Raw genomic sequence first — 22,423 nt, 5'->3', positions numbered from 1 at the left:
TCTGTTTAAACATGTGTGTCATATGGTACCTGGCCAACCCCACTGCTCTGTCTATCCTCTGTTGGGAGAGGATGAAGTCCTTCGTTCTGTGGCACAAGAGGGGTGTGGGCAGACCAATGGCCCTGCATCAGCTGCAGAGAGTGACTGCTGGCCACGGGGGACTGATGCCCACTACTGAAGCTAATCTTGCCCTGTCTCTTCTCTTCTCTCCATTTAACAGTTTTAAGAATAGTACTTGGCACCATTCTGTTTTAATCATTGGAAGAGCCCCTATTTGCCATATATCCTGACCAAAAATGTTGCTTTCTTTAGCTAATTTAATGTGATTATTAATTCTTTGTCTCCTTGTATTTTGCTATTTTTCCCTTCTGCAACTGTATCCTTTAAAACAGGTATTTTCCATCTAGACAATTCACATGAAAATAGTGCTAGCCTATCTTAAGGGAAAGAATTAACACTCATCTTGCAGGGTAATTATGTTCAATTAGCCTTTTACTATATGCACTTATAATGTTCAGAGGACATGATTTGACCTGAACATATACCTAAATCCAGGTAATAATGAACTATCTTATAAGGTGGTTCTGTTTAAATGTATTGAACAGGATTAGTTTGCAGTATATCCCTTAATGTTATTGAGCAGTTCACATTTACGGGAGGCTGGGACAGAAATTAATGATTGGTAAAAGGTTCCCAGGGCATATATAAGAAAAATGAATCCTGCCTCTTAGTAAACAAATCACAAGCAAACAAAACCTCACTAATCAGCAAGTTAAATTCTTACAGATTAGTAGCAACACTTACCAAGCCAAAAAAGGGACTGGATGCATTTTACAGTTTCAAGAGGGCTAGGACCAAGTCCAGGTCCTCAGAGTACTTTTCTGGCACAGTTAACACCTGGCATCCTCATTCTTTGAAAGCCTTGCTTTATCTAATCCCAGTGGTCATCAAACCTCTTCTCAGATCTTAGCAAAAGCACCTTAATAGCTGCAACATTTAAGGATTATTTATGTATAACATTTTGCCTGTTGGGGGTCTCTGCTCTACTAGGACCTGTGCTCCTCATTCCAGTCAAAGTAGAGAGCTTGTGCATGAAAAACAGAATAAACTGCATGTAAGTAAGCAAAGAAGATGGGTGGGAGGGAAGCAATGGTATTCAGCTCCAGCAATGCTTAGACTTTGTATTTCCATACCAATAAAAAGAAAACTAATTTTTAACCTTGAGCTATGAGATCTGAAAGAATGATGTTTCTATGGCACTGCAGAGAAGCATTTAAAAATGAATTAGGGGGAAAAAAAAGATTGGTCAGTCAAGATAGAGTAAGCCATCTATAGCCTAGTTCTCCACTCATTACAACTAAAAACTCTGGTAGATGGGACTTCCCTGGTGACGCAGGGGTTAAGACTCCATGCTCCCAATGCAGGGGGCCCAGGTTTGATCCCTGGTCAGGGAACTAGATCCCACATGCATGCCACAACTAAGAGTTCGCATGCCACAACTAAGAGTTTGCATGCCACAACTAAGGAGCCAGTGAGCTTCAACTAAGGAGCCCACCTGCCACTAAGGAGCTCACCTGCCACAACTAAGGAGCCCATGTGCCACAAATAAGGAGCCCGTGAGCCGCAACTAGAGGAGCCTGCCTGCTGCAACTAAGACCCAGTGCTACCAAATAAATAAATAAATAAATATTAAAAAAAAAAAGAAGACAGTGCCATCTATAAAAAAAATAAAAATAAAAACTCTGGTAGAATTTTTTTTTAACAGCTACCTGAGCAATCTGAAAAGTAAATAATAGCAGGTAAACTGGGGACTGAAATTGAAATCTAAATAACAACTCTGGAGTAGGTGAGTCTCATGGTTTGCTTGGTTTCTTTGTTTTGTTTTTTGCTCTTTTTTTCTTTTTCTTGTCTCCAGCTTTGATCCTAGGCCTAAACCTAGAAGTGTACAGTGGACACAGACAGCAAAAACTCCAGAAGAAACCTCTCCTACCTTTATCCAGAGAACTAGGGAAAGGGATCCCTGAATGCCGGAAGGTGTGGGGGGAATGTGCCTGAGTTTTCTTGTTTTCTCTCTTTAGCTTCAGAGCTATACTGCTACCAATCATGGTAGCTTGGGCACTTAAAACTTAAGAGAAAACCTGTCTCTCTCCTACTAGAGGAACCATACTCCCAAGAGTATGAAAAGAACCTCTTTTATTTTCTTCTCTTTTTCTTTCACTTTGCCCTGAAGGTGGCCCCAACTGCAGGGAACTACTCTACAGCAAGAAGGCTAACACTGAAAGAAATCCATCTTTCTGGTCAAACGAATCAACATGTGGGCATGGGGAGGGAAGGGTGCATGAGAATCCTGGAGAAAAGAGAGCAGGAAGGGGAATCACCTACTTCTGTATATGATCCAACATAAATGTGAGGCTCAACCCTGAGCTGTCCACATGCAGAGCAGATTCAGAAAAGTGTAACAAAGGCTTAGAGAACTGAACTATGATATTAACTACTGTCCAAATTCCAGATTAATCCCTGAGTGGTACATGAGTCAGACAGACTCAAACAGTAAAGTAAAGGCTTTACTCAAATAGTAAAGGCTTTGAAAATTGGACTGATGTAACCACCACCCACAGAAGGCAAAACAGAACATGCAGTCAGAACCTAATCAGATTGACTGCCTGTTAAAACAAACAAAAATCAACTCCCTCTAGAGGATTTTAACAGGAACAAGAGTCCAAAACATAACATTCAAAATATACAGGATATAATCCAGAATTACTCAACGTGCAAAGAAAAGGAAAATCTGACTAATTCTTGAGAGAAAAAATAACAGATGCCAATGCCCCAACCTCCCAAGCCCAGATGCTGGAATTACAAGACAAAGACCTTAATGCAGCTATTATAATAATTCTCTATTACATAAATGTGAACATTTATCAATGGATGAAAACAATGAAGTTCTCAGCAGAGAAATAAAAACTGTAAAAGAGAATCTGATGGAAATTTTAGGAGATATAATATCTGAAATTAAAAATTCACTGGATGGTCTCAACAACAGAATGGAGATGAGACAGGAAAAACTAAGTGAATCTTAAGATAAAGCAATAGAAATTATACAGTCTGAAGAACTAAGAGAGAAAAAATCAAAAAAAAATTATTAGAGCCTCAAGGATCTGGAGACTATCAAAAGGTCTACCATTCATGTCATTTAAAACCCCAGAAAGAGGGCTTCCCTGGTGGCGCAGTGGTTGAGAGTCCACCTGCCGATGCAGGGGATGCTGGTTTGTGCCCCGGTCCGGGAAGATCCCACATGCTGCAGAGCAGCTGGGTCCGTGAGCCATGGCCGCTGAGCCTGTGCGTCCGGAGCCTGTGCTCCGCAATGGGAGAGGCTACAACAGTGAGAGGCCTGCGTACCACAAACAAACAAACAACAACAACAAAAACCCCAGAAAGAGAGGATAAAAAGATTGGTACATAAAAATATATATGAAGATATCATGACAGAAAACTTCCAAAGTTTGGTGAAAGATATGTTTATAGATTCGAGAAGCAGTGAACCCCAAACAGGAAAAACACAAATAAAATCATTACCAGAAACATCATAATCAAACTGCTGAAAATGAAAGACAGTGAGGAAAATGAAAGCAGACAGATTAAAAAAGATGATATATCACACAAATGGAAATAGTGATTTAAATGGGGAGGGAGGGGCTTGACTACAAGGGACAGGGCAGCCCGAAGGAGTTTTTTTGTTTTTTTTGCATAACAGAACTGTTCCGGATCTTGAGTGTAGTGGTTGTTATAAGACTCCAGGTACCAGTCAAAATGGTCCCTGTACACCAATAAGAGCAAATATTACTGTTTCTGTATATAAAAGAGCCAAAAATCTGAATATCATCCTTTACTGCTGCCCTGCCCTCATCCTCCATATCTCATCAATCACCATCTGCAGCTAAATTTACTTTCTAAAGGCTTCTCAGATTTGTCCTTTTCCCTCTATTCCCACTGTTTCTGCCTAGTTGAGCTCTCATCATCCCAGTCTGTTACTACTTTGATCCCAAAGCTAACCCCTATAGCCTTGCTTTGCAAAAGGTGATCCCTGATCTAATAGTACCAACTTTAACCTGGACGCTTGCTAGAAATGCAGAATCTCAAACCCCAGCCTAGAACTCCTGAGTTGGAATCCACCTTGTAACAGGATTCTGAAGTGATTTATAAGAAATTCATAACTTTCATTAAAATTTGCAAAGCCCAGGCTTCCCTGGTGGCGCAGTGGTTGAGAGTCCGCCTGCTGATGCAGGGGACACGGGTTCGAGCCCCGGTCCGGGAAGATCCCACATGCCGCGGAGCGGCTGGGCCCGTGAGCCATGGCCTCTGAGCCTGCGCGTCCGGAGCCTGTGCTCCGCAACGGGAGAGGCCACAGCAGTGAGAGGCCCCCGTACCGCAAAAAAAAAAAAAAAAAAAAAAAAAAAAATTTGTAAAGCCCTAGTCTAGGGCATGCCTGAGTGAATGAAAATCTGATTATGCTGCTCCTCCACTTAACATCTTACAAGCTCCCTACCAGGACACACACAGGCTACAAGAGGCCTCACGTGACCTTACTGTACCTTTCTCTCCAGGCTCATCTTTCACTACACCCATCTCCCCATTTAACACTTCAGTAACACCCAACTGTTTGCACATTCCAACACACATAACACAATGCTATGTCCCACCACTACACCTTTACCCATGCATGCAACTGCATGAAAACCTCCTTGGCCTGAAAACCTCCTCTCCTTCATCTGACAAATTCCGACCCACCTTCAAGACTCTACCCAGAAGTCAACCCTGGCAAACTCTGATGACCACTTAGGTTGAGGTAAGCATCCCTCTGGGCTCCTAAACCAGCCTGGGCATCCTTCCTACCCTGACTTCCCACATTACATTGAAATCATCTGTTTTCGTCTTTCCTGGCCTGTAGATTTCTCAGAGTCAGTGGCCTCATCTCTTTTATCTTCTCCCTGTGTCCAGCACTGGGAACTAGATATGTTTTGATGAACGGAACTACCATCTTCCCTTGATTCTTATAAAACTATCCGTTTCCAGTTTGGTAGTAACCATTTCCCCCGTCACACATTCTCTTCCTGAGAGAAAGTATACTAACCGTCTCCTGGACCTGAGCTACGAGTCGCTGGAAGCAAAATGCACTTGAGGAGTTTAGACCCAAGACTATTTTGCCTACGCAAAAAAAGCCCCAGGCTAAGAAGGCTTTTTAAAAATGTCAGAAAGCCACCTGCTATAGAGCTCATTCGGTCCTAAGTTGGGGAAGGGCTAGGGGGCAGTTGCGATCTTCTTTATATACGAAATTCGGAGCTCAGGCCTAGCTGCCCCATGAGGCCCTACTCCCGCCCGCACGCAGACGTTCGGCTGGTAACAATTTCTCCTCAACCCTCAGAGGGCCACCCGCCGCCAGAACCCAGGCCCAACGGCGGTCACCTTCTCCAGGGCAACTCTTCTTCCTGGTCGCTCTCCGTCACCGATGCCTCGATCACCGTTTCATCACTGTCCCAGTCTGGGGCCTGGGCACCTTCCTCCATCTCCGCCTCACACTCCAAGTCTTTTTTATCCTCTTTCTCTAACTCCTCCATTCCCCCAAAAAATAAAAAATAAAAATAAAAAAATTTTTAATTTGCTCTGAGGGCCAGGAGAAATTGTAAATTCAGAACAAAACTGGTGGCGGGAGCCCGGTGGGCCACGCGAGCACACACCGCGGGGTCGGAGAGCGTCGTGGGGAAGGCGGGCCAGCGCGGAGGCCTGACCCCACGCCGCCGGCAGGGGGAGCCGCGCGCCGCTCGTCTGACCCGCGCGCCGTACGTCGACCCCGCCCCCCCGCTCCCGTGGCCGGAAGTGACCCGAAGTGGCCGGGCGCGCGCCCGCGGGTCCCGGGTTTCCCGGCGGTCTGGGGCGTGGCCGACTACCATACTCGCCTTCCGCACTTTTGCTTTGTGGCTGGGCGGTGGCGGGGGGGGGGGGGGGGGTCTAGAGCTGCGGCCGCGGGGATCGGAAAGGAAGCGTTGCACCGGACAGACTGGAGGCCGAGCCCGCCTAACGCTATACCGGCAGCGAGGGAGAGCTGGGTCACGTGCCGTGCAGCTCATCTCGGGCTTGTGAGACGCAGACCCGGAAAGAACTGTCAGCTCTGCTAGACTTTTCTGAAGCCAGAATGTGGTCTTAGCCCCGAAGAGTGTTTTTGAGTCCTTCAAGTGCTGCCTTTCTCCTTAATCCCTTTGACATCCCTTCCCCAAGAGTCCCCCTGAGGTAAGCAAAACAAAAATGTTAATCAGAAGTTTTTAGATGATCCAACTGGTTTGTTTTATATTTCTGTTTTTTCCTCAACTCTTTGGTTATGCTGGAATACAGATTGTGTTGGAAAGGCAGGTTAAATGCCTTGTATTTTCCCTTTATTACTTTTTATAATAATATTGGTGCCTAGCAGCCTCCCACAGTAACCAATTATTATTTTTAAATGAAGTGACTACATTCTTATATATTTGATTTCAGTCTCTTCGCAAGTTTTTAATTCAGACTCATTCGAAACAAAGCCAAGTGAGCTCCACCTCCCAAGTGAGAGGAAGATTCCAATAAGACACACCCTTTCTGCATAGCAAGTTTATGGTACTCACTTCGGAATCTACAGGGTCCAAGCACATATTGGGTCTTTAATGGTTTGTCAAATAAATGAAAGAAACTAGGGTTTTCTGACTCCTCAATTTACTGTCCTTTTCAGTACATGGAGTGGCTTTGCCATACCTATTATTATTTTACTACTTTTCAAGATTTTTATTTTGTATTGGAGTAGAGTTGATTAACAATGTTAGTTTCAGGTGTACAGCAAAGTGATTCAGTTATACATATGCATGTATCTGTTCTTTTTCAAATTCTTTTCCCATTTATGTTATTACAGAGTATTGAGCAGAGTTCCCTGTGCACTTTACTATTTAGACCATAGTTAAGCCACTGCTGTTTAAAACACTTGGTTCGTGGTTGTCTTTTAAACTTACTTGATTCTGGGTGTGGAGAAAAGGAAACCCTCCTACAACTGTGCAGCCACTATGGGAAACAGTGTGAAGCCACTATGGGAAACAGTGTGAAGGTTCCTTAAAAAACTAAAACTAGAGCTACCATATGATCCAGCAGTCCCACTCCTGGGCATATATCTGGAAAAGACAAAAACTCTAATTTAAAAAGAGTCATGTACCCCAATGTTCATAGCAGCACTATTTATAATAGCCAAGACATGGAAGCAACTGAAGTGTCCATCCACAGATAAATGGATAAAGATGTGGTGTTGAAATGCCCAAGGTCGCGAGGCCTCTCCACAAGACCACCAGAGTCGAGAGTCAAAGCCAAACGGCAAGGGTCATTTATTGCAGGTTCGAACCTGGACCTCCGCGCACTCCTTGCCCGTGACGCTAAGAGGCCCTGGCGGAGTTTAGTACAGCTCTTTTATAGACCGGCACAAATATAGTCGCCGATTGGTTGACTTTTAAACAAAGACACTAGTCGCCGATTGGTTGACTTTTAAACAGAGACACTAGTCGCCGATTGGTTGACTTTTAAACAAAGACACTAGTCGCCGATTGGTTGACTTTTAAACAGAGACACTAGTCGCCGATTGGTTGACTTTTAAACAAAGACGCTAGTCGCCGATTGGTTGACTTTTAAACAGAGACACTAGTCGCCGTCTGATTGGTTGGACGGTTGCGGGGGGGGGGGGGTCAGCAGGCGTAATTACAGAAGCGAGAGCGGCTGGTTAAGTTTCGGTTTCCTGAGGTTTTGTTTCTTAATTAGAAATACTTAAGGCGGGGCCATGGTCGCAAAAAGAAATAGTGCAAACAGGAGGACTGATACAACCCTAGCAGTGCTGCGGCCTCCACCAGCCCAACGGCAGGGCGTCGGGAGGCTGTGCGCCCAACTTCAGGCGGCGCTCCCAAATGTGGCAAGCCCAGCGCCGCGCCCTGGAATGGTCCTTTTTTCGGCCCTCCCCCTCCGGAAAGAACAGAAAAGAAATTCCAGGAAAAGCACAAATTGAATGCAGGGCGTCAACTCAGTCCTATTCTCACCAAACTAGAACATAGCCCCCTCATTCCCCCCTTTCTCATGAACCAGAGGAGCCAATCTTGGGTCCTCAAGGCTCCGTTTCTTCAATTTCTGAGGCCTCGCAGGGCTGATATTGTGTTCTTAATATCATTAGCTGGACTGTATTTATTCTTTCGCGAACAAAATTCATGACTTTACTGAGTATACAGGGGCCTATAGTGAGGAGGAGAAGGAGGCATAGTAGAGGGCCCAGGATGGGGAGGAGGAAGGGGAGCATCCCATGAAATCCTGACCAAAGGGGATTATCCGCTAATTCTTGCCGGCGGCGAGCTAGGTCTTCCTGGAGCTGGTGGATCTTATTTCTTACAATGCCTGATTTATTTGCATAGAAACAACATTTTTCTTTTAGGGCGAGGCATATCCCACCCTGTTCAGCTGTCAGTAAGTCTAAGCCCCTCCTATTCTGTAGGACCACCTCGGCCAGCGAATCTAATTGGTCCTGTAAGTCCTGAATGGTCCCAGAGAGAGTTTCTACATCTATTAATTGCCTTGACAGCTGACTATAGGAGTGAAGGGAGACCCCAAGACCTGTACTCCCTGTGGCCACAGCTCCTGTAATTCCTAATCCTACCAGGAGGGGTAGGACTGTAATGGCTCGTTTGGTTCTGCCTGCCCAGAGGTCAAAGCTGGGAATGGGCAACGGGGTGTCTCCCGAGATCAGGTCTACATTGGGGAGAAGGGTGGCCAGGGTGCAGACCCCTGTCCAATTCGGGGGTAAATAGGTGTATGCTAGGTTACTTCCACAGACAAAGACAGTGGTATTAGGACTACAGAGGGAGGAGTTCACGGGGATATATTGACTACATCCAGTGGATGAAAGGATTCCCAAGTCAATACTGGCGTTAGAGAGGGAATCGTTCTTGACAAAGCATGAGGTATTAAAGGTGGTTGAAAATTTTGAAAATTGTATGGGGAACGGCTCGGGGAGTGAAGTAGGGTTACATCGTTCGCTGATATTTAAATTGGCGAAGGTGGGGATGGCTATAGGGCGGGGCGGTCCTTGAGGAAGGCAGAGCCAGCAATCCTGTGCTAAGTTGGGGTTGGTGGTATTCAAAAGCGCAAAAGTAGCTTCTAGTATGGACATGGTCTGCGAGTCCAATTCAGAGGGATCGACCTTAGGGAGAATTAGGGGGTGGTAGCTGAGCTGTGGGTACAGATGCCGATAGGCCTCTTCTATTTGTCTTCGGGTTTCTATCTGGCGCACTGCGTCCTGGGGCCCCCCACCGTCTGACATATGTGTGGGGGCCCTGGTATTCCAGCATACCGGGGTCCCGGGGGTGCCAGTGCATCCAGCCTGAAGGTATTTATTATCATCACTAATGGTGGGGCTTTTATTATTCTGTAGTATGGCTGTGAAATAAGTCTTGTTATTGGCCCCTATACATTGCTGGTAAGAGGAATAGCACATGCTATGCATTGATTCCTGGAAGGTAGAACAGGGGCAAGTAGCTCGAGGGGGAAGTGGCTTAGGCTTATGGTAGCATTGCCAGTTTTGAGAGGCCCCGGTAACCCTATATTCCTGAACAAGATACGCAGTTATGCCCCCGCAGTCCTGCATATGAGTATACCCTCGGGGAACAACAGGAGTCTCCATAGTACCTCCCCTGCACTCGCACGGTGCACCATATAGTAGTTGTATTAAAGTATTCTTATTGGGGGGAGGGCCGAATCCTCCCCTCGTGGCCCGAGGGTTGAGGGTTAGGACTATCATTAGGGCTATCAGCAGTACCTTGGTCATCATGGGGGAGGGTACGGCGCAAAGTCAGTTTGAGGGGATTGTTCTTACTCCGGTCATCAGTCCAGGTGACGTCAGCTTTAGTGGACTTGATGAGGTCAGAAAATGGGTCCACCGGCTTGACGTGCGTGTGATGGATCCAGGCAGCTATGCTGTCCACCTTAATGGCTGTCGGCGTTGTCAGGATGATCTGGTAAGGTCCTTTCCACCTGGGTTCTAGGGTCTCTTGTCGATGGCGTTTGACAAGGACCCAGTCACCTGGCCGGAGCTGGTGTGGAGTAGGTGGGGGTCCTGTTGCATATAGCTCTTTTAGTTTGGGCCAGATTGTCTCGTGTATCCGCTGTAAGGCTTGGAGGGAAGACAGGAGATTATTTTCTGGGTCCAATTGGATAAGGTTAGTCTTTAGATTAGGGATGATAGGAGGAGGCCTACCATGCATTATTTCATAGGGAGTAAATCCTAGCTTATAGGGGGAATTTCGCACCCTAAACAGAGCGTAGGGGAGTAGGACTACCCAGTTAGCGCCAGTCTCCATGGTCAATTTAGTCAAGGTCTCTTTTAGAGTTCTATTCATCCTTTCTACCTGTCCTGAACTCTGGGGGCGGTATGCACAATGTAATTTCCAATTAGCCCCAAGTATGGAAGCCAGATCCTGACTTACCTTAGAAACGAAGGCTGGCCCGTTGTCGGACCCTATCATAACTGGAAAGCCATACCTGGGCAGGATCTCTTCTAGTAGCTTCTTAGCTACTATTCGTGCAGTCTCATTCTTGGTTGGGAATGCCTCAGTCCAACCTGAAAAGGTATCTATAAACACCAGTAAATATTTATACCCATATTTGCCAGGCTTTACCTCCGTGAAGTCCACTTCCCAGTAGGCTCCAGGCTGGTTTCCTCTCTCCCGGATGCCAGTGGTTGGCGGGTGGGTGCTGGCATTATGGAGTTGGCAGACTGCACAGTCAGCAACCAGTCGTTCAGTCTTCTCGGAGACATTTTTAATTTTAAGTCCAGTCTGCCTGATGAGATCCTGTAGCCGTCGGGCACCCAAGTGGGTGCTACGGTGGATCCGTTCAAGGACCAGGGTTCCTAGTCTCTCAGGAAGGAGGATATTGTTTTTAGCGTCCCGCCACCATCCGTCTCTAACCTGGGTTAGAGGAAGCTTGCTCATCCATCTGATGTCATCCTCCGAGTAGTCGGGTTGGGGCGGTAGTTCCCGGGGGCCTGGATCCGGCAGTTGCAGGGGAAGTAATGGTATTGGAGTGTGTGCCGCCTTTCGAGCCGTCTGGTCTGCCAAATTGTTGCCTCGGGTGACTGGATTCGTGGGTTTTTGATGCCCCGGGCAGTGTACAATGGCTAGCTTTTTGGGTTCCCATATGGCCGCTAGCAAGGCCAGGATTTCCTCTTTGTTCTTGATGTCTTTGCCCTCTGCTGTGAGTAGTCCCCGCTCTCGGTATATTGCCCCATGTATATGTGCGGTAGCGAAAGCATACCGGCTGTCTGTGTATATGGTAGCTTTTTGGCCTTTGCTCATCTTGAGAGCTTGGGTCAGGGCAATTAATTCAGCTTTTTGGGCTGAGGTCCCTGGGGGGAGAGTCTCTGCCCATATCACCTCAGTTTCTGATGTTACTGCTGCCCCCGCATACCTCTGACCTTGCTGGACAAAGCTGCTGCCGTCAGTGAACCATGTGACTTGTGCATCCGGTAGGGGCTGGTCACGTAGGTCTTCCCGAACCCCATGGATCTGGGCCAGTACCTCTGCACAGTCATGGAGTGGGGAGTCCAAATCTGGGTCAGGTAATAGGGAGGCAGGGTTTAATGCCCGCGGCGGAGTGTAGCTGATTCTGAGGGGATTTAACAGTAGACCCTGGTAGTGGACCAATCGAGCATTGCTCATCCATCGGTCGGGAGGCTGTTTGAGAACCCCGTCGATGGCGTGGGGGGTGGTGACATGTAACTCCTGCCCCATAGTTAGTCTGTCAGCATCCTTTACCATTAGGGCCATGGCGGCGATCATCCGGAGGCAAGGAGGCCAGCCGGCAGCCACTGGGTCCAATTTTTTTGATAGGTAAGCAACAGGCCGGGGCCAAGGACCGAGGGGCTGGGTCAACACGGCCTTAGCTATGCCTTTGCTTTCATCTACAAAGAGGTGGAAGGGCTTGGAGACATCAGGGAGACCCAGGGCGGGTGCGGACAGCAAGGCAGTTTTGATCTGCTGAAATGACTGCTCAGCCTCTTCTGTCCATTCAAAGGGCGTCTGCTCTTTGGTGGCTAGGTATAGCGGTTTGGCCATTTCAGCAAATTTGGGTATCCATAAACGGCAGAACCCAGCCGACCCCAAAAATTCCCTCACCTGTCGAGGCGTGGTGGGTCTGGGGATGCGGAGGACGGTTTCCTTCCGTGCATCTGTGAGCCATCGTTGCCCCCCTTTCAATAGGTATCCCAGGTAAGTTACCTCAGGCCTGCAGATCTGTGCTTTCTTGGCAGAGGCTCGGTATCCCAGGGTGCCGAGAGTCCGTAGGAGGTTTCTGGTTCCCTGCAGGCAGGCTTCAGCGGTCTCAGCAGCTATTAAGAGATCATCAACATACTGCAGAAGGGTTACATTGGGGTTTTGTCTCCGGTACTCACTGAGATCCTCGTGTAGGGCCTCATCAAACAAGGTAGGCGAGTTTTTGAATCCTTGGGGAAGTCTGGTCCAGGTGAGTTGTCCGTTTATACCTCTCTCGGGGTCTGACCATTCGAAGGCAAAGAGTTCTTGACTTTTGGGCGCCAAGGGTAAACTAAAAAAGGCATCTTTGAGGTCCAGCACAGTATACCATTGTTTTTCTGGACAAAGGGCGCTCAAAAGAGTATATGGATTGGGCACAGTAGGATGGATGTCTATGACCCGTCTGTTAACTTCCCTCAGGTCCTGCACTGGGCGGTAGTCTTTACTGTTAGGTTTGCGGACTGGCAGCAGGGGTGTATTCCAGGCCGACTGGCAGGGACGCAGTATCCCCAGGTCAAGAAGCCGGCGAATATGAGGAGTGATACCAGTCTTGGCCTCTAGGGGCATGGGATACTGTCGGACACGTGCAGGATCTGCCCCCGGTTTGATCTCTATGAATAGGGCTGGGCGGTGTTTGGCTAGTCCCATCCCCCCTGTTTCTGCCCATGCTTCGGGGAACTGCTGAAGCCATAACTCTATATCTTGATTTTGGGAGGGTGGTTCCTGGTGAAGTCGGTACTCATCTTCCAAGTTCAGGGTGAGCACAGATATGGGTTGGTCGTGAGGGTCTGTTACGATTGGCCCCTCTGGCCGAAAATGAATTTGTGCTCCCATTTTAGTGAGTAAGTCTCTCCCCAGTAAGGGGCAAGGGCTATCGGGAATGACCAGAAAGGTATGGGTTACCCTTCCCGTGCCCAAGTCCACAGTTCTCTGAGTGGTCCAAAGGTAACGTTTGACTCCCGTAGCTCCCTGGACCCAGGAGGATTTGTTAGAAATTTTCCCGTGGGGCTTAACCAAGACCGAATGCTGTGCCCCTGTATCCACCAGGAATTGGACTGGTTTCCCCTCCACTCGTAGGGTTACCCTGGGTTCGGGGAGGGGGTCCGAACCCCGTCCCCCCTACTTTGTATCATGTGTAAACAGGACTGGGGTGGCGTTCGGTTGCCATTGCCCCTGGTTGGGGCGCGGCTGCCTTTTCTTGGGGCATTCCCGAGCCCAGTGGCCCTTTTCCTTGCAATAGGCACATTGATCTCTATCCAATGGTCGCCTGGAAGGTCGAGTGGCTGGGGGGCCCTCTTGGTCTTTCTGAACAATGGCGGCCAAGACTTTAGTCATTTTCTCAGTGGCTTTAAGTTGTTTATCCTCTGGGGCGTCCCGGTTATTAAAGACGCGCTGGGCGATACGGAGTAAGTCCTGTATCTGTTTGCCCTCCAGATCTTCTAACTTCTGGAGTTTCTTTTTAATATCAGGGGCTGCCTGGTTAACGAAGGACATTACAATGGCGGCCTGATTTTCGGGGGCCTCTGGATCCATAGGGGTATACTGCCTAAAGGCTTCCATTAATCTTTCTAAATAAGAGGAGGGAGTTTCTGTTTTACCTTGTACGATTGAATATACCTTGGCCAAATTAGTGGGCTTGCGCGCGGCAGCCCGGAGACCCGCCATTAGAGTCTGGCGATAAATGAGCAGTCGTCCCCTACCTTCTCCGGTGTTATAGTCCCAATCATCCTGCGGGGGGCGAGTTAAGGGAAAGGCTGCATTGATGAGGTCAGGGTTAGCGGTGGGTTGACCATCATCTCCAGGAACCAGTTTTCTCGCCTCCAGCTGGATTCGCTCCCGTTCTTCGGTAGTGAATAGGATCCGGAGGAGCTGTTGGCAGTCATCCCAGGTGGGCCGATGAGTGAACATAACGCTATCTAGAAGAGCTATCAAGTCTTTAGGATTATCAGAAAAACGGGCATTCTGGGTTTTCCAATTATATAGGTCACTGGTAGAGAATGGCCAATACTGGAGTCGGGGGTTCCCTGTCTCATCGGGAGGGCCTATTTCTCGCAGGGGTAGGGCTATGGTAGAATCAGGATGGCGGAACCCTGGGTCGCGCTGAGTGCGTCCGCGAGTGCGCCCAGCCGGCCCCTGGGAATTATTTTCATTGGGCAGGGGGACCGGTAGTGCCTCTGCCTCTCGGTCCTCCGGTTCTGGCCTGGGTGGCCCTCCGGGAGGGGCTGCAGGAGGTTCTACCAAGGGGAGAGGAGCAGAGCCAGGAGCAGGAAGGGGGACTGGTTGTGGGGCCACAGGAGGAGATTGATATGGGGGGGGGTCTAGGAGAAGGAGGTCTTGGCTGTCAGAGAGTATGGGTGCAGTTCGGGTCTGAGGCTTGGGAGGTTTAGTTGGTCGGGCCGCAAGGATCTTATATGACCCTGATGACAAAAAGGGGGTCATCCAGGGAGGAGGGTTTTCTACCAGGTCCTGCCATACCAGGATGTAGGGGATCTGGTCCGGATGGCCTTCTTTTCCTGGCAAGAAAACTCTAGATTTAACTTTTAGGATTATAGGAAGACAAAAGGTACCCTCGGTGGGCCAGCCAACCCCGAAAGTTGGCCATTCAGAGCGGCAGAAGATAATTAGTTTTCTTCTCCAGATATCCAGACTGAAGTTGTGTCCTCGGGACTTTACATCCCCGAAATTAGCGAGAAGGAGGGAGAGGGGGGTACTCTGTGCTTGGCCCATGTCTAGGTCCTGTAAGAGATTGATTAGAAAAGGTTACTCTGAAAACAAAAGTGATTAAGAGCAGTCCCAATAGCGGAGTCTGTAAAAGGAGGAAGGGGAGGTTATCGCGTGCGCGCTTCAGATGGGCTGCCAGCCCCAGATGGGTCGTGGTGGACGTCTCCAACCACACCCGACTAGGTGTTCTATAGCGCGTCCGCCAGGACTGTCCTAGTCCCCAAAACAGAAGGTACCCTGAGCCGGCTTACTTACCGATCGGTTGTCAGCGATGACCCGTTGACCTGATGTCTGGTGGGCTTGGGGGCATCCCGGACGAGCCCCCAAATGAAATGCCCAAGGTCGCGAGGCCCCTCCACAAGACCACCAGAGTCGAGAGTCAAAGCCAAACGGCAAGGGTCATTTATTGCAGGTTCGAACCTGGACCTCCGCGCACTCCTTGCCCGTGACGCTAAGAGGCCCTGGCGGAGTTTAGTACAGCTCTTTTATAGACCGGCACAAATATAGTCGCCGATTGGTTGACTTTTAAACAAAGACACTAGTCGCCGATTGGTTGACTTTTAAACAGAGACACTAGTCGCCGATTGGTTGACTTTTAAACAAAGACGCTAGTCGCCGATTGGTTGACTTTTAAACAGAGACACTAGTCGCCGTCTGATTGGTTGGACGGTTGCGGGGGGGGGGGGGGGGGGTCAGCAGGCGTAATTACAGAAGCGAGAGCGGCTGGTTAAGTTTCGGTTTCCTGAGGTTTTGTTTCTTAATTAGAAATACTTAAGGCGGGGCCATGGTCGCAAAAAGAAATAGTGCAAACAGGAGGACTGATACAACCCTAGCAGTGCTGCGGCCTCCACCAGCCCAACGGCAGGGCGTCGGGAGGCTGTGCGCCCAACTTCAGGCGGCGCTCCCAAATGTGGCAAGCCCAGCGCCGCGCCCTGGAATGGTCCTTTTTTCGGCCCTCCCCCTCCGGAAAGAACAGAAAAGAAATTCCAGGAAAAGCACAAATTGAATGCAGGGCGTCAACTCAGTCCTATTCTCACCAAACTAGAACATAGCCCCCTCAGTGTATATATATATACGATGGAATATTACTCAGTCATAAAGACTGAAGTATTGACGTTTGCAGCATCATGGATAGACCTAAAAAATATCCCACTAAGTGAAGTCAGTCAGACAGAGAAAGACAAAAATTATATATCACTTATATGTGGAAAAATAATACAAATGAATTTATTTACAAAACAGAAACAGACTCATAGACATAGAAAACAAACTTACGGTTACCAAAGGGGAAGGGGGGGTAAATTAGGATTATAGGATTAACAGATACACACTATGATATATAAAATAGATAAACAACAAAGATTTACTGTATAGCACGAGGAACTATATTCAATATCCTGTAATAACCTACAATGGAAAAGAACCTGAAAAACATATATATATATGTATAACTGAATCACTCTGCTGTACACCTGAAACTAACACAATATTATAAATCAACTATACTTCAATAAAAATAAAATAACCTACAGTTAATATACAAAAAATAAACTTATTTGAATATTCCTCACCTCAACTCTATAAACGAGGCAGAACAGTAATAAATATGTAAAGAACTAGACCTCTTTGTGTTTTCTACACCTCTCCACCTATATATCCTCCATGTTTAAAACAGTCCTAAATTCCCAGGTGAAAGGTTGATGGGGAATTTTGTAACAGGTAGATCAGGCTGACAACATTACATCCACTGATAACCTTAACATATCACTAATAGTGAGATAACCAAATATGCTCCTCCAGGCATGATACAATAGGAATAAATGGTGCTACCTATGAAGTATTCTAAGCCCCCATAAAAGTTAAAAACCTGAATCTAATCAAGACTCTAGATCTAACTATCAGTTATTTATATGAGGGGGGAAGGTGGAAAAGCAGAGAAATGTGTTAACACCAGGAAGATAAAATTAACCAAATCTAGAATGTGGGAAATTCAATAGGACAAATGACCTGGTTTCTTTCAACAATTTAATATCATGGGGTAAAAAAAGAGAGAATGGGAACTCTTTTAGATTTAAAGAGTCCTAAGAATAGGGGAGAAATTCAAGTAGTTAAAAAGGAAAATTGATTGCTTGTTAATATAAATACTAACACATAGTGAATTAGTCAGAAAACCTTGAGAAGAGCATTATATTCTTTTTAAACCAACAAATATCTGTAAAAAATTAAAGAATATGAGGCAGAATACAGTTAAGTTAGATTATATCAAAATTTGAATCTTTGAGGAATAATATTGTATAGTAAATTTATAAAATGAAACCAAGTAATCCTTCAGAACTATAATTAAATTTTCATTGCTTGATTTCCATTTAGGCTTTAAGTCTTTCGAGAAAAAGTTCTATTTGGGAATTCTTTACTTGTTTTAAAGGTGAATTAAAAGTAGAAGGCCAGCTTTGCCACCTCAGATTTTCATTAGGAAGGAAAATTCCAAAATCGTACCAATAGCATATATGCTATACCACAAATGCTCGTGAGGCTCAGTGCCCTGAAGGAGGGCTGGGAATTAGGGCCCTTCCCTTACTGGCCTCGCCTTCTAATGGATGAGTCAGACAACAAACAAGTACATAAATAAATGAGATAATTCAGAGAGTGATGTGTGCCTGAGAGAAATAAAGAGGCTGCTGATTAGAGAACATGGTCAGAGATCACCTCTCTGAAGAGGTGACATTTGAAGAATGAACATAAGTGCACAGGCCCTGAGACATCCCAGGAGGCTTGTGTGCCGGAAGCTGGGGAGTCAGAGGAGAGTGGTGTGAGATGAGGACTCAGGCACTAAGCAGGAAGTGGAGTATGCACAAGGTGTACTATAATGAGACTTGTTTAGAAGTGTGGATTTTGAAAAAGAAGTCTCAGGATTTTTGTGGTTACACAATATATTTGGCTTTTAAAATTTTAATTTTTTCCTGCTTATATAGCTTCATAGCATTTCCATTCTATCCAGGTTACTTTAGATCCCAGAACTGTAAGAGATGAGACTTTCATGGAAGATTTGCTTGATCATAAATATAACACAACATGAATATCTAAGAGAGTAAACCCACTTTTCACCTTATTACTTTATTTCCCTCCAAAATAAAGGTATATAAAGTACTTCACTGAGTATTTTATGATGAGTATTTTAAAATGCATTTTCCAAAAATAACATTCATTTTCTCAAAGATTTGGATTAAAAAAAAAAAAGATTGCCATCCATCAACCCAAATTATTTGCATGGTCTTCAGCACAAATAAGAACTATTTTGTGAATTTAGAAATGAATGAGAATATGCATGTAATCTGAAAAATCAGTATATGTGAGACCCTTTCTCAAAAACTGCAAAATGTGGGAAAACACAGAGACAGGTTTACACAGGATTAGGTGTTGGTTCAATACCTAAATTTGTTTTGCAGTCATCGTTATAGTTGATTCACTTGTGTAGGAATATGCTGACCCAACTCCTACAGGCTATGTCCTTTCTTAGTGCAGAATTTAATATAGAAGCTCAATTTTACTTTAAAATGGCATATATAAAATAGATATGAAAATAATTCAAAAAGTTAAAAGTACTATGAAATTTAAGGTAATAGCCTAATAAGCAATTAATATTTCATTTTAAAAAACCCTCTGAAGAATAATTAATAGCATGTGTTATTCTGGTGATTGACAAAAAGATATATTACAATGAAGCCCATAAAATCAGCAAAGGTTGATTGCAAAAACTCGGCATCTCAAAAATGAGAATCAGAGGACTAGGCATGCCTAGTGGTAACTTATAACAACCCTCCCTGACCCATTGCCCCAGGATGCCTACAAGACGTTGCTATTCTGTGTGATCTCTAAAATCATAATTATTCATTGTTTAGCTCTATTAGATCATGAGTAATATATTTCTTTAGAAGTGAAAATGCAAAATGACCTAGTTAGGGGGCAACAGTTATAAACTGATCATCTGTCTCAGAAGGAGAAATACATTACAACATTTTATAATTTATGATGACATGAAAAAAGCAACAGATGTTAAACATGATTATCAGGGTTTTGTAAGGATTCTTAAATTATTTTCCCCCTAAAAACACAGTATAATGTTGGTATAAAAAATTGGCAATCAAAGTGACAGATAAAGTCATGATAGGCTGTCAAAGAATTAGAAACGCAAATGCAACAGCCTGGTGAAAATGACACTGATTTTGTCAACTAGTTTTGACAAGTTCAGAAGATTCCAACAGTAATTTTGAAAAGTTAGAGACACCCTAAATGTCCATCAATAGGGGATTATCAGTGGAATACTATGTTGTCATTAAGAAGAATGAAAAGCAGATATATACATAGACATGTATAGCTTCTCTTGGTATACTATTTACAGAATAAAGCAAAGAGCTGAACAGTGACAGCTCTGGAATTTCATATAGGAAAGGTGTCAAGGTGATAATCTTTTTGAAGTGAGAGCTATGAAACTTCAACAAAGGTTGTGTTTGAATAGCAAACACAGTTGTCACTTAGCTGCTTACACAGCAAATTCACACCTTTATCTTAGAGTGTATGTTTATTTGGGGTTGTTTAGGGGGATTGAGGAAATAAGAGGTTATCAAGCATACCAAGCCACCCCCTGACTCTGCTACTGAAGAACTGTATAATCGGTTTTTTATTGCTTCTCTTCATTAAGGAATAATTTGCATATAATGACATATGTAGACCTTAATGTTCAGTTCAATGTGTGGTGGATTTTTTTTTAAAAAAAGTTTCTGTATTTCTTACACCAGCATACACAACCTACAGGAGGAAAATCGGAGTTGTAAGTGGAAAAACGGTAATCTTAAAAGCTCAAATCTTAAAAGTATAATTTACATAAATGATTAATACATAAAAATAATAAATTTTAGTTGATTTTTGGACTCATGAAATTGCCAAATTTACATATGGTAATGGGATATTCTTTGTGTGTAACTGAAACAGTCATGTAAACTAGTTTAGACTAATATATTAGCAGGTCTGCCAAAGTAGAAAGACACAAAAATGCCAACCATGAAAGGTTAATCAGAATTTTGATGTAGTAAAATGATGCAGTTCAATGGTTTTGAATACACACACACACACACACACACACACACACACACACACACGTAACCACTGCTTAAAACAGGATTAAGAATATTTCCATTGCTTCTTCCCTTTCCTCAATACCTACCCCCAAGCAAATACTTTCTGATTTCTATCATGTAGTTTCTCTAGCACCACAGAGTAGCCTTTCATGTAAATGGAATCATATTGTATGTATCTTTTTAAACTGGATTCTTTTAGTAGGTTTAATGTTTTTAAGATTCACCGATGTGCTTTATATCAATGCATTCCTCTTTATTGCTGAGTACTGTTACACTGTATGAACATACCAAATTTGTTTAGTCCACTCGCCTGTTGACAAACATTTATTTCCACTTTGGAGGCTATTATAGAGAGGCTGCTAGTAATATTCTCACTGAAGTCTTTTTGTGGATGTATGTTTTCATTTCTCTTAGGTAAATACCTAAGAGTACAATTGCTGGGGTATATGGTGGGTATATGTTTAACTTTATAAGAAACTGCCTTTCTATACTCCTACCAGCCGTGTATGAAAGCTCCCTTTGCTCCATATCTTCACCAACATTTGATAGTCAATCTCCTATTTATTACCCATTCTGGTGGGTGTGAAATAGTATCTCATTGTGGTTTTAATTTGCATTTCCCTAATGGCTAAGGACACTAAGCACCTTCTATGTGCTTTTTGACTGTTTGTACCTTTTGTAGTTTCTATGCAAATTTTTTGCCCACTTGTCAATTGGGCTGTTTGTATTTTTATTGTTGGTTTGTAGGAGTCCTTTACACAGTCTGGACATGAGGCCTTTGTCAGATTTATGCATCATGAATACTTTTTACTTGTCTCTGGCTTGCCTATTCAATTTTTTTTCTTTTTTTGAATTTTATTTTTTTTAATACAGCAGGTTCTGATTATCTATTTTATGCATATTAGTGTATACATGTCAATCCCAATCTCCCAGTTCATCCCACCACCACCACCCCCCACCCCCCACCCCCTGCTTTCCCCCCTTGGGTCCATACGTTTGTTCTCTATATCTGTGTCTCTATTTCTGCCTTGCAAACCGGTTCATCTGTACCATTTTTCTAGAATTCCACATATATGATTTAATATATAATATGTTTTTCTCTTTCTGACTTGCTTCACTCTGTATGACAGTCTCTAGGTGATCCACATCTCTACAAATGACCCAATTTCATTCCATTTTATGGATGAGTAATATTCCATTGTATATATGTACCACATCTTCCTTATCATTCATCTGTTGATTGGCATTTAGGTTGCTTCCCTGACCTGGCTATTGTAAATAGTGCTGCAGTGAACATTGGGGTGCATGTGTCTTTTTGAATTATGGTTTTCTCAGGGTATATGCCCAGCAGTGGGATTGCTGGGTCATATAGTAATTCTATTTTTAGTTTTTTAAGGAACCTCCATACTGTTCTCCACAGTGGCTGTATCAATTTACATTCCCACCGACAGTGCGAGAGGGTTCCCTTTTCTCCACACCCTCTCCAGCATTTGTTTATAGATTTTCTGATGATGGCCATTCTGACTGGTGTGAGGTGATACCTCATTGTAGTTTTGATTTGCATTTCTCTAATAATTAGTGAGCATGTGAGCAGCTTTTCATGTGCCTCTTGGCCATCTGTATGTTTCTTCGGAGAAATGTCTATTTAGGTCTTCTGCCCAATTTTTGATTGGGTTGTTTGTGTTTTAATATTGAGCTGTATGAGCTGTTTATATATTTTGGAGATTAATCCTTTCTCCGTTGATTTGTTGCCAAATATTTTCTCCCATTCTGAGGGTTGTCTTATCATCTTGTTTATAGTCTCCTTTGCTGTGCGAAAGCTTTTAAGTTTCATTAGGTCCCATTTGTTTATTTTTGTTTTTATTTACATTACTCTAGGAGGTGGGTCAAAAAAGATCTTGCTGGATTTATGTCAAAGAGTGTTCCTCCTATATTTTCCTCTAAGAGTTATATACTGTCTGGTCTTACATTTTGGTCTTTAATCCATTTTGAGTTTATTTTTGTGTATGGTGTTAGGGAGTGTTCTAATTTCATTCTTTTACATGTAGCTGTCCAGCTTTCCCAGCACCACTTATTGAAGAGACTGTCTTTTCTCCATTGTATATCCTTGTCTCCTTTGTCATAGATTAGTTGACCATAGGTGCATGGGTTTATCTCTGGGCTTTCTATCCTGTTGCATTGCTCTACATTTCTGTTTTTGTGCCAGTACCATATTGTCTT

At 44.6% G+C, this 22,423-nt stretch overlaps 3 protein-coding genes across 3 annotated transcripts in view; 1 reads left to right on the top strand and 2 right to left on the bottom strand.

Annotated features, from left to right (window-relative positions):
- Positions 1-5,569, bottom strand: part of ANKRD31 (ankyrin repeat domain 31) — a 129,400-nt gene extending 123,831 nt beyond the window's left edge. The window contains 1 exon segment of the mRNA XM_060007007.1: positions 5,464-5,569. Coding sequence (XP_059862990.1) covers positions 5,464-5,564 — 101 coding nt within the window. The 5' untranslated portion in view covers positions 5,565-5,569.
- Positions 5,570-5,997: 428 nt separating this feature from the next.
- HMGCR (3-hydroxy-3-methylglutaryl-CoA reductase) overlaps positions 5,998-22,423 on the top strand; it is a 62,430-nt gene continuing 46,004 nt past the window's right edge. Inside the window, exon 1 of the mRNA XM_060009301.1 lies at positions 5,998-6,285. The gene's annotated coding sequence lies outside the window, so the exon portion shown is untranslated. The remainder of the gene's footprint in view (positions 6,286-22,423) is intronic.
- On the bottom strand, positions 8,156-9,721 carry LOC132422447 (syncytin-1-like). Its single transcript, XM_060007178.1, has one exon. The coding sequence runs from the start codon at positions 9,719-9,721 to the stop codon at positions 8,156-8,158; it is 1,566 nt and encodes a 521-aa protein (XP_059863161.1).

Source organism: Delphinus delphis, chromosome 3, assembly GCF_949987515.2.
Source record: "Delphinus delphis chromosome 3, mDelDel1.2, whole genome shotgun sequence".
NCBI classification, from domain to species: domain Eukaryota; kingdom Metazoa; phylum Chordata; class Mammalia; order Artiodactyla; family Delphinidae; genus Delphinus; species Delphinus delphis.
Note: the sequence above shows the minus strand (reverse complement) of the source record. Positions and strands in the feature narration are given on the sequence as shown.